Source organism: Musca vetustissima, unplaced genomic scaffold (genome assembly GCF_032173495.1).
Source record: "Musca vetustissima isolate MV318-11 ecotype Yass unplaced genomic scaffold, APGP_CSIRO_Mvet_v1 utg19615, whole genome shotgun sequence".
Taxonomy (NCBI): Eukaryota; Metazoa; Arthropoda; class Insecta; order Diptera; family Muscidae; genus Musca; species Musca vetustissima.
In genome coordinates, this window is record NW_026883489.1 from 277,903 (window position 1) to 288,459 (window position 10,557).

General features: G+C 35.7%; 1 protein-coding gene across 1 annotated transcript; it reads left to right on the top strand.

Annotated features, from left to right (window-relative positions):
* The first annotated feature begins 3,097 nt into the window (after window positions 1–3,097).
* On the top strand, window positions 3,098–10,557 carry LOC133330369 (uncharacterized). The gene is made up of 3 exons (XM_061538824.1): window positions 3,098–3,720; window positions 5,324–5,566; window positions 9,311–10,557. The coding sequence occupies exons 1-3, from the start codon at window positions 3,111–3,113 to the stop codon at window positions 10,489–10,491; spliced, it is 2,034 nt and encodes a 677-aa protein (XP_061394808.1). The 5' UTR covers window positions 3,098–3,110; the 3' UTR covers window positions 10,492–10,557.

The following is a 10,557-nucleotide window of genomic DNA, read 5'->3' on the forward strand; positions in this document are numbered from 1 at the left end:
CCACAGATGGAAGAAACGTCAGCTATATATCGACATTAACCCATTCATGTATTAGATTGGGGAAAAAGAAATCCATTATTTTTATATGAACTACAGAACATTATTTAAAATGCAAATATGCACCGTTTTGTTGTAACAGGTTGGCTGTTGATGGAAGTTCTTTCTTGAAAATGTTGGTAGAAAAAAATTGATTTGATTTGTTGCCATTTTAAAGGCAGCATCATAATGACTCTCTCGTAGAAGCCCTGCTCTGTATTTGCAAAAAAAAAACTATAGTAGTCGATTTTCTCAATCCTCAATCCTCCAATTTTGATCATTAAAGAAATTTTGCAATGCAAGAAAAAGGTGATAATCGCCAAGTCCGGACTGCATGGCAGGTGCATTAAAACTTTCCAACCAAGCTCCCGAAATTTGTGGCGAATCACTGTAGAAGTGTTTGGCCTAGCGTCCTGGTGGGACACGACACCTCTCCTGTTGGCCAATTCCGGCCGTTTATGGTCAAACTATCCAGTTGTTGATAGTAAGGGTCACAATTTAGCGTTTGGCCATATGGAAGCAACTAATAATAAATTATCCCCTTCCAGTCCCACCTGCATTTGGTAGCAGAACCTTCCAACGTTTGAGGTGCTTTACCGCTTTTTGACCACGATCGCACGGGGTTTTCATATGTGATCAATTTCTCATCTCCAGTCACCATCCGTTTAAGAAAAGGGTCTACCTCATTCCGTTTGAAAAAAGCTTCACAGATGGTAATTCGATCCATCCCAAGCATCGATCTTTTTGAATCCAGCATTGTGTAAACAGTTTTATGGTCGATTTAAAACAGTATTATGGTCGATTTTTAGCTCCTGGGCGATGCTACGACTGCTAACATGCCGGTCAACTTCGATCATTTCTCCGATTTTATCAACATTTTCGACAACCGGCCTAATGTGTTATCGATAATTGGCCCGACGCCATAATCGTAAAATCATCCGCATATATTACGATCTCTATATCATCCTGAGGTTGTGGAATCTCATCATTCGCATATATTACGATCTCTATATCATCCGGAGGTTGTGGAATCTCGAAAAAATAAAAATTAAACAGTTCCGGAGATATGTCCCCTCTGTAACGAACTCCCTGCTTCACTCTAATGAATGGAGACCACACATATAATTGATTATTCAACGTTTCAAACATGAGAGTGACCTAACTAATGCTCACAATTCTCATTTCCCGCTTATTACCGTATAAAGAAGCTCATTACACTCACAAAAAAGGTTTTCTGTAGAAATAAATCTGTCATTCTTTGTGTATAGCAAAAATATGCTTTAGAAACTGCGGATTTTTTATTCCATAAAAGTTTGTAATGTAATTCTTTCTGAGAATTTGTATATAACAAAAATTTATTTTAGGAACTGCGGATTTTTTAATTCTACAAAAATGTCCGTTAGTTCTAAGGATTTTTTCTGAAAAAAATATTAGTTCGATTGATTATTTTTATTTCTATAAAAAATCCGTTCTGAGTTTTTTTTCAATTGCTGTACTACGAAGCTCATCACGCTCTTTAAAATAATGTTTTGTTTTCGTTATCGAGGTTTTTTCTATAGAACAAATGTGTCCTTCCTCAGTAGAATTTTTATATATCTTCGATATCTGAAGATTTTTTCTTCAGCGAAAATCTACCGACGGATCTAAAATACAATACATCAAAATTTTTGTTTTTTGGTAGTCCGAAATTTTATCTTGGATAGAATAAAATTACCGCTTTTACAATAAAAATACAAATACAAACCCTCTAATAATGTTTTTTGCATTGTTTTGTTTTTTTTATTGCAGGAGGAACTAACATAAAAATATGCAAATGAAATCAACCAACTGTGTCTGATAAAATCTTACGAGGCAGAAGAAAAAGAAAACGACGAATTGTGTGACGACAACAACACGGCCATATTCCAAAAAAAAAAAAAATACAAAAGAAAACACAACCAAACAAAAAAATACTAGAAAAAAAAACAAAATATTAAAACCCATGAGACTGAGCATGCGCAGCTTATTCAACTAGATCCACCATACAAAAAACCAACAACAAGTAACTACAACAAAAACAGCAACAAATATAGTCTTAGAAAGAAACAAATATCCAAAATACGCTTGGCTGATATTGAGAGTAAACTAACTGGGCAAAATTTTAAACAGCTCTTTACTCCAAATAAGAAATTAGCAACAAAAAAACAAACCAGCAACAACAACAACATTATGTACAACGATTCAAATGCAATAACAATATACTCTTATTATTAAAACAAGATTACCACCATCCATCCCCAACAAAACGCAAAGAAAGACTCTGAAAATATAAAAAGAAAAGCAAAGACCATTATCAAGCCAAGCAACTACAACAATAGCAACAACAACAAATTTGGAAGGCAGACAAACAGTCAGACAAGCAAGCATCACATAGCAACGACGTAAGGCCAACCACCACGACGACGAAGACGACGACGTAACTAGTCATTAGTCCAACTGCAAAACACAAAGCAAGCATTCCAGTTTTACCTCCAACCAACCAACCACCACCCTGAGCGATCCACCGCGATTCTCTATTGCTTTAGACGCTTTGCAAATTCGATGATATAATAAAAGATTTTTGCGCGTGTAACTTGTTTGTTGTCCGAATAATAATAAAAAAAATACTAAATCGCTTGTTTTGGCTATAACAAAACAAGACAAGACAGTAGCAAACGCAACAACAACAACGGCGAAATAACCTGTCAAAAAGTATAGAACCTGAAAAGAAGAAGAAGTATCTACTAAACGGGAACCAAAAAACCCAGATTACTACTAGGAGGTGTGTGTGTGTGTGAGAGAGAGGAGAAGGAAACATCATCATAAATCTTCAATTTGTCCTTAACCAACAACATACAGCCACACATAACACCTGCTCATCTCGTTCTTCGTCGTACTGATGCAGCGACAACTGCCGACAAAGTCGACAGCAGCAGCATTGTCGTCAACATTCACATCACAGCTTGGCTGCTAATATTACCAGTTACAGTTATACTCACTCACTCACCCAAAGAGGGGCCGGGGACGAAGTTATAGTTAAAGCCAATACTCTTGCCATGGCCAGCAATATGCACAATACTCGTTTATTGCGTTTTCTACTTGTTGTATCCATTGTTGTTCTAACCATATTCATCTATGCCTCATATTCATCAACACAGACACTGGCGCCGCCGCCCATGCGCAATAGCGCTGCAATGGCCTCCTCACTGATGGCCTTTTCAATGGCGAATAAAAGCAACAGCATCAGCAGTATTGCAAGCGGCGGTGGAGACAGTGGCATCAGCAACAACATTGTTGATGTCTTGGAACCGGCCAGTGCCAATGTCAAGAACAACAGGGCTGCTCCATCATTTATACGTTATGAAAATTTACCATCTGCCAGTCATGGCAATGATCAGATTGTCATTAAAAAATTACCACATCATCGTGTGCCCACCATTGATGAAAATGCTATAGATGGTGATGGTAATCCAGGTGCAGGTACTGATGGCGCCGGCACTGCTTCTGGAGGAGATGCTGGTGGTGCTGGAGCGGGCGTCGATGATTTGACCCTTGGTGTTGGCGGCGGTATAGGTGGTGATGATACTGCCTTGGATCATTTTAATAATCAAAACAATGATCTGCTACAGGAGGAACAATATGTTCAAGCTGTCGATAATAATTTGGGTAAGTTTAACAGCTATTTTTTGGATTGGAATTGAAAACGTATTATCTTATAATAAATAGGGTATACATGTGGTCTGTTCCCGTACAGTAAGAATCTACTAATTTTTTGAAATTTTCTTCGTTATCATAAAGGAGAAATTGTTATCCTAGTAAAAAATTTTACATTCATGCAGGTTCTGGAACAGACCAATATATATATATATATATATATATTTAAACTTAGAGATCTTGTGAGAGACTCAGTGAAGTTGGCTTGAAGCCATTGGGAGATGGTTACAATTATTCGCAACTTGTTGGTAGGTCGTTTTTACTCAAGTCCTTTCTTCCATACGTCGAGATTTCAACGTCAACTTTGGAATCATTATTCCAGCTGCTACTTTTCCCTAGATGGCTACCTTTTACGTGAAATAGGATCCATAATATGAAAATAATTCTAATCGAAATTTCTCACACTTAAACTTCTCGAAATTCTTTGTCAGAATTTGTGCAATTCATTTCTTGCGCTCAAACTAAATTTACGAAGCGCTTTTTCCACTTCGATTGAGGCACCTCCATAATGGGGTTTTTGAACGCTGGAGGCGACGAAAATCGGTGGTTAATCAAAAAGGATCTGATTTGAGCCCATGTGTAAGAGCTCACATTGTCATGGTGCACAATAATTTGTTTTCTCCTGTTCGTTTTTTCGTATTTCTTCGAATACTTCAAAGAATTTAATTTTGGAGTACCAAACATAATTGGTCGTGATTCTTTGCTCAAGCGAAACAGTAGCCACAGGGCCAGTTTTGCCGTCCGTTTGATTCCACGAAGGAATTTTTTTTGGTTTTGGCTCGGTTTCGATGACCTACACGGTTGATTCCTGTTTTGTTTTGGACTCATAAGCATAGATCTGTGTTTCGTCAACAACTGAATCGAATTTTTTTGTTTAGCGATTGTCAAATTGTACGTTATCAATATTCTGTGGTACAAATACCATCGTCAAGCAGCTATCAAATTTATAAAACCTGTCGTAGTGTCCTAGTTTCTCCTAACCATACAATTTTGTCGTGATAATCTACGAAATATTCACTAGTTAACTCCCTTTGACAGCCACCTGCCAAAAATGTCAAACATTCCACCAGAAATTTCGAATGGAGCCAGGCATCAATTAGTTTTGCCTGGATCAAGGATTATTACACAATATATATTCATTAAAATTCAAGCTTTGAAAATTCAAAAAAAAAAAAAAACACTTTGAGAAATCATAGAAAAAAATGTTTTAAAAATTCACACTTTGGAATATTTAAAAAAATCAGTCCTATTAAAAATTGCTTCATTCTTAAAATCCTTGAACAAAATATTCTTGCATAAAAATATATTTATATTTTATTTTATATTTTAAAAAAAATCTTGAAATCAAAAATAAACATTGAAAAATATTCTTCACAAATAAACTATCTAGAAATTAAAAACATTAAAAATCTACTTTCATTGTCATTGAATTTTTTAAACATTTTTAAAATACGTTTCTAGGACAATTAGAATTTAATTAAAATTTTATATTTATATTTATTATTTGATATCTCATATATTCATATACATATATATTTTTTATAATCCATTTCAGTTAATATCAACAATTCCATAGCATCAGCCGGTACTGGTACAGGGGGAGCAGCAGCAGTAGATAACAAACAGCAGCAATCACCTGAAGTTCAAAAAGCGCAACAACAACAAAATAAAATATCCGATTCTGATGTTCTGATACCAACATCAAATCTGCAAAAATTCATAGAGAGTGCCGATAAAATATTGAAAAATATCTCAAGTCAGCATCCGGTGATGGCCAATGTAGATGCCATAAATAAATGTAAGTTTTTATTGTAATAAAAGTAAAAGAGGGTGGGAGAGAAAGTGAAATATTGTTGCAATTGAAAATGTAAGATAAAGAAAATGTAAGATAAATTATGAGGAAATTTATTTATATACGTACAGTGAGTGTAATAAGTATTTTGCCTCAATACGAATTTAACAAAATTACAATATATATGTCAAAAGCCAGCATACTAATGATGTAAATTGAATTATGTGCGATGGAATATGTTTGTGGACATATTTATATCTTATTTCTGCAAGAATCATTGCGAAATCTATACAACCCAAAAATGTTTATCACAAAAAAGTATTTTGCTTTTTATTATTTTATTAGAAAAAATTTGTTTGTCGAATTTTGGCTTTAATAGTTCTGAACGTCCTGTTCTCGCGTTATATTTTGCAAACCCTTCTTTTTATAACTCTAAACATTTTTTGGATGTCTTGAAGCCGCCACGACTATATTTTATACTCTTATTTTGATATTAGGACGAGAAATGACTAAATTTGAAGTTAAATGTGAGAAACTTCTCTCGACAAAATTCCGCGGTTTGTTGGAATCGTCACCGAATCGCTTATAATATATGGTTATCCCTAATGATAGTTAAAGAAGGGCCAAACATGCGAGCTGTAATGATTTTTTCTAATAAAACAATAAAAAGCAAAATACTTTTTTGTGATAAACATTTTTGGGTTGTTATATATTTTAGCCGATATCTTCGAGACCAATACGTCTTTCGCAGTTATTCTTGCAGAAATAAGATCTAAACATATCCACAAACATATTCCATCGCACATAATGCAATTTACATCATTAGTATGCTGGCTTTTGACATATATGCTGTAATTTTGTTAAATTCGTATTGAGGCAAAATAGTTATCACACTCACTGTATGTCAATTCCTAGACCTTTATTGTAAATTTTCTTCAGCTTCAATAAAGCCAACCAACAAATCTTAGTTGGAAGTCCAACGTAATAGCTCTGTTTCGCATTAATCTCAAAACTATATACCACCAAGTGTTATCAAAGACATTCAACAGGTGTTACTTTCGTAGAAGACGTATTTTGATCTCCATAAACATATTTCAAAGAATTGTTTTCATTTCTTGAAAGAATTTTATGGGCAAAATTTAAATGCCTTTAAACATATAGTACATAATTGTATTTTCCACGTCAAATTGCTTATCATGACAGCATTATTTCAAATACAAACAAGACCACCATACAGCAGTAAAGCCTAATAATATCTTAAATTTTCTTACTGATTAAACAAAAACAAACTCTAAAATAATTATGCCATAGAATGATGTATGTACATGTGTACGTCGTGTATTTAGGGAGTGCGGAATAAAAAACGGAAGTCAAAATAAATTTATTATGCCTCAAAAGTCAACAACAATCTGCATTCTACAGACTGCTGCTATATTATGACGTCTACGGACAAGGCACCATAACAACAACAAAAATAAAAAAAACAATCACCCACAACCACAATAACAATAGAATTTTTTGGACAAAATGTTAGATAAAAAAGAAACTAGCCAGCTAGTCGTCTAAGTCAAATAATGAAAACAACAAAAAAGTCAAATCTTAAGGGAAACAAATTAAAGGCATATTATGGTGGAGGGGTGGGTTGCCTCTGAGGATTATTCTATTGTTGTTATGGATTGCCACCTTCTTTTTTCTTTGTTCATAAGTGAAATGTTATATTGCGGCAATCGTGTCCCATCAGCATTATTGCGATAAGTTATGGAATATTTTTGTTTCTTTTTCGCTTTAGGGGAATTTAGTCGTCAGATTCATTTCTTGGAATCGTAGAAGTTAATAACATCGGTGATTTAATAATAATTTGTTTTTTATTTAAAATATCATATAATGGGATCTAAATGAATTTATGTTTTTACAAAATTTAAAGAGATAATATTGTCTTGCCATAAAATAATTCAGTTGAGGGGATTATTTCTTTTAATCCTGATCAATCAATAAACGATCAATTGTCATAAATCTTAATTTGGATTGCAGATTGCGGACTGGCTGGTTTGATGATTTCCCCAGAGGGAGTTTGTGTTTTATCTGCCTTTTTCGGGCTCTACCTGGGACCGACTTCGATACTATTTTGCATTCCATCCCACTGGAGGATGGTGTCAGGGACGTCTCAAAACACAGAGATCCCTTGGAGGGTGCTGAGAGATTAGAAATTCCAGCCATCATCGTCTTAGTTGTGCTTGGACTACTTACGGACTTCCCTTCCTTTAGAGGTTGACTTCAAACGAGACGTAGAAATTCCTAGTTGTGCTCCGACTACTCACAGACTTCTCTTGCTTTAGAGGGGCTACTGTGGATTATTTCAAACGAAATTCGTTCAATTAAGAAGTCACTCGCAATGTCAATGGGATAGTTCCGTGAGAACTTTCGAATGAATTTGAGATTCTTCTTAATCAGAAGAAATTCCTTGTCAGCGAGTCCCTGTCCCGTACGATAAACCGGTTGCTGAATTTAACTGATATCCGGTAAATCTTCTTGTCAGAGATCTTATTGGCATTGACGCGTTTGTTCACACATCTTTTCGATGGGAAGGTGGAGATGGAGTTGGTATCTTGATTTTCGCCAGATATTGGACTCTCTCTAATTGTCGGGAAGGAATCACCTTGATTTGGAGTAGTCATATTGGAAACCCTTTATTAGGGCGGCCACTTGAGAACGAAGTGACCTAAAAATTTAATGTTTGGTGGCGACAATTTCAGCTTACTGTTAAAGCCACCAAATTTGGCTTGGTGTGATGTTCGTTTTGCCATGAGCGATTGTTTTGTCAAATCGTCGAATTAGAATATCTTCTAACGTGCTTGATGTTTTTCACAACAACATCACATTTGGGCCTTACATGCTATTTCAGGGGCCCATTTAATTCCATTCACCAACTCTCATTACTTGGCTGTGTCGTTACATTAGGAATAAGTTTTCCATTGTCGTCAACAAGACTTTTACTTTCACATTTTTCGTTTTTCAAATTTCTCCGAAGACTACAGGCCATTTGTCGTGGATCACTCAGAAATATCAAATGTATACTGATGGTAGAAATGCTCAAGAATATCCCTATCTCACGCGTACGTTAATGAAAAAATGTCTAACCTTCCAATGGAAATATCAGATGGCGCCACATAATTTTTTTCCTAAATCAACAATATATAGCCCTCGTATAATTTGACATAATTCTTTACTGCGCCATTCCGGTATGTTCATTTTTCCTAACAGGTGTCAATTGCATCAGAAACCAATTTTTTTTGGTTTCTTTTAAAAATTGAAGCAATCAGTCGATCGATTATTGCCTTAACCAAATCTACAACACAGCAACATGATGTTTCCCCCTGAGAATATGTTGATGCCTGAATTTGGACCCAAATATATTATATTTCGATATTTAGCATTACATTTAAGTATTTTTACCGTCCCTAATATTGGCCGCAATAGACAAACAACATATGCTAACGCAATGCAATCCCTTTTCTTACGTCCTTTCTATTCAAAATCAATTCCAATACGTTTCAAAGTTTCCTCTTCTATTTAAGAGCGAGGCACAATTGAAACTTCCCCAATGTCCTATTAGGATATTTTTTTTTAAGTTTTTAGCCAAATTTCTCAGTTAACTTCGAATGGCCATACATATTTTTATATGTTAAAGCTCCGCCTCCCAATTAATTTTATTCTAATAAATAAAATAATTTTTTTTTGTTTTCCTTTTAGCCCCTGATAAATATTATCTACCATTGGATCCAAATAATGAGGATAATGAACTACTCGATGATAATGATGAGGCACAGCAGCCCTCTGTTATAATGACAATTAAAGGTGGTGGTGCCGGTTCTACTGGCGATATTCTAAGCAGTTTAACTAAAAATAATAATAACAGCAACAAAAATGAGACTCCAAAAGCACCACCTTCACCACCACAACAATCGCAAAAAACTGAAGCATCCAAACAACCACCACACGCATCGGCGGCAGCATCATCATCATCATCTGCCGTAGCAGGACCTCCACAACAAGCAGTTGTAACACCAAAGCAACCAGCACATACATCCGATCCAACACAAGGTATACCCACACAACAGATCTACGAACCGGGTCACATGAACGAAGAAATCGATATTGAACAAATTTGCCCCAACAAGGGTGACAAATTGAAGCTGCTAATACTCATAACATCAGCCCAGACCCACACCGAGGCACGACTGGCCATACGACAGACATGGGGTCATTTTGGTACACGTCGTGATGTTTCCACCGCTTTTATATTGGGTCGCACCACCAACGCCACCATCAACGAAGCCCTCACCCAAGAGAATATGATTTATGGTGACCTGATACGTGGTCACTTCATTGATTCATATAATAATTTAACACTGAAAACGTTGTCATCACTGGAGTGGGTCGACAATCATTGTCCCAAGGCGAAATACATACTGAAAACCGATGACGATATGTTCATTAACGTGCCCAAACTATTGCAATTCTTGGATTCGCATTCGAAAGATAAACGGGTCATATACGGTCGATTGGCCAAGAAATGGAAACCCATACGGAATAAGAAATCGAAATATTACATTTCGACGGGACAATTTAGTGCCGCCGTGTTTCCCCCCTTCACCACCGGTCCAGCCTATGTGCTGACAAGTGATATTGTCCATGAGCTGTATGTGAGATCGTTGCATCAGGTCTATTTGAAATTGGAAGATGTCTTTACGACGGGCATTGTGGCCCAACAGTTGGGCATTAAACGTGTCCATGTCAATGAATTCCTTAATCGACGTATAGCCTTTAATCCTTGTAATATACGAAAATCAATATCCGTGCATATGATTAAGGCAAATGAACAATTCGATTTGTGGAAGAAGCTGCTGGATCAGACCACAAAATGTAAATAGTATTTTAATGTTAGAATATTTTAAGTTAATTAAAAAACAAACATAAATATATATAGCCATCCACAC

Coding starts and splice junctions, on each gene's coding strand:
- LOC133330369 (XM_061538824.1), top strand. CDS start 3,111: ATGGCCAGCAATATGCACAATACTCGTTTATTGCGTTTTCTACTTGTT. Junction 3,721..5,323: donor AGCTGTCGATAATAATTTGG/GTAAGTTTAACA, acceptor AATCCATTTCAG/TTAATATCAACAATTCCATA. Junction 5,567..9,310: donor TGTAGATGCCATAAATAAAT/GTAAGTTTTTAT, acceptor TTTTCCTTTTAG/CCCCTGATAAATATTATCTA.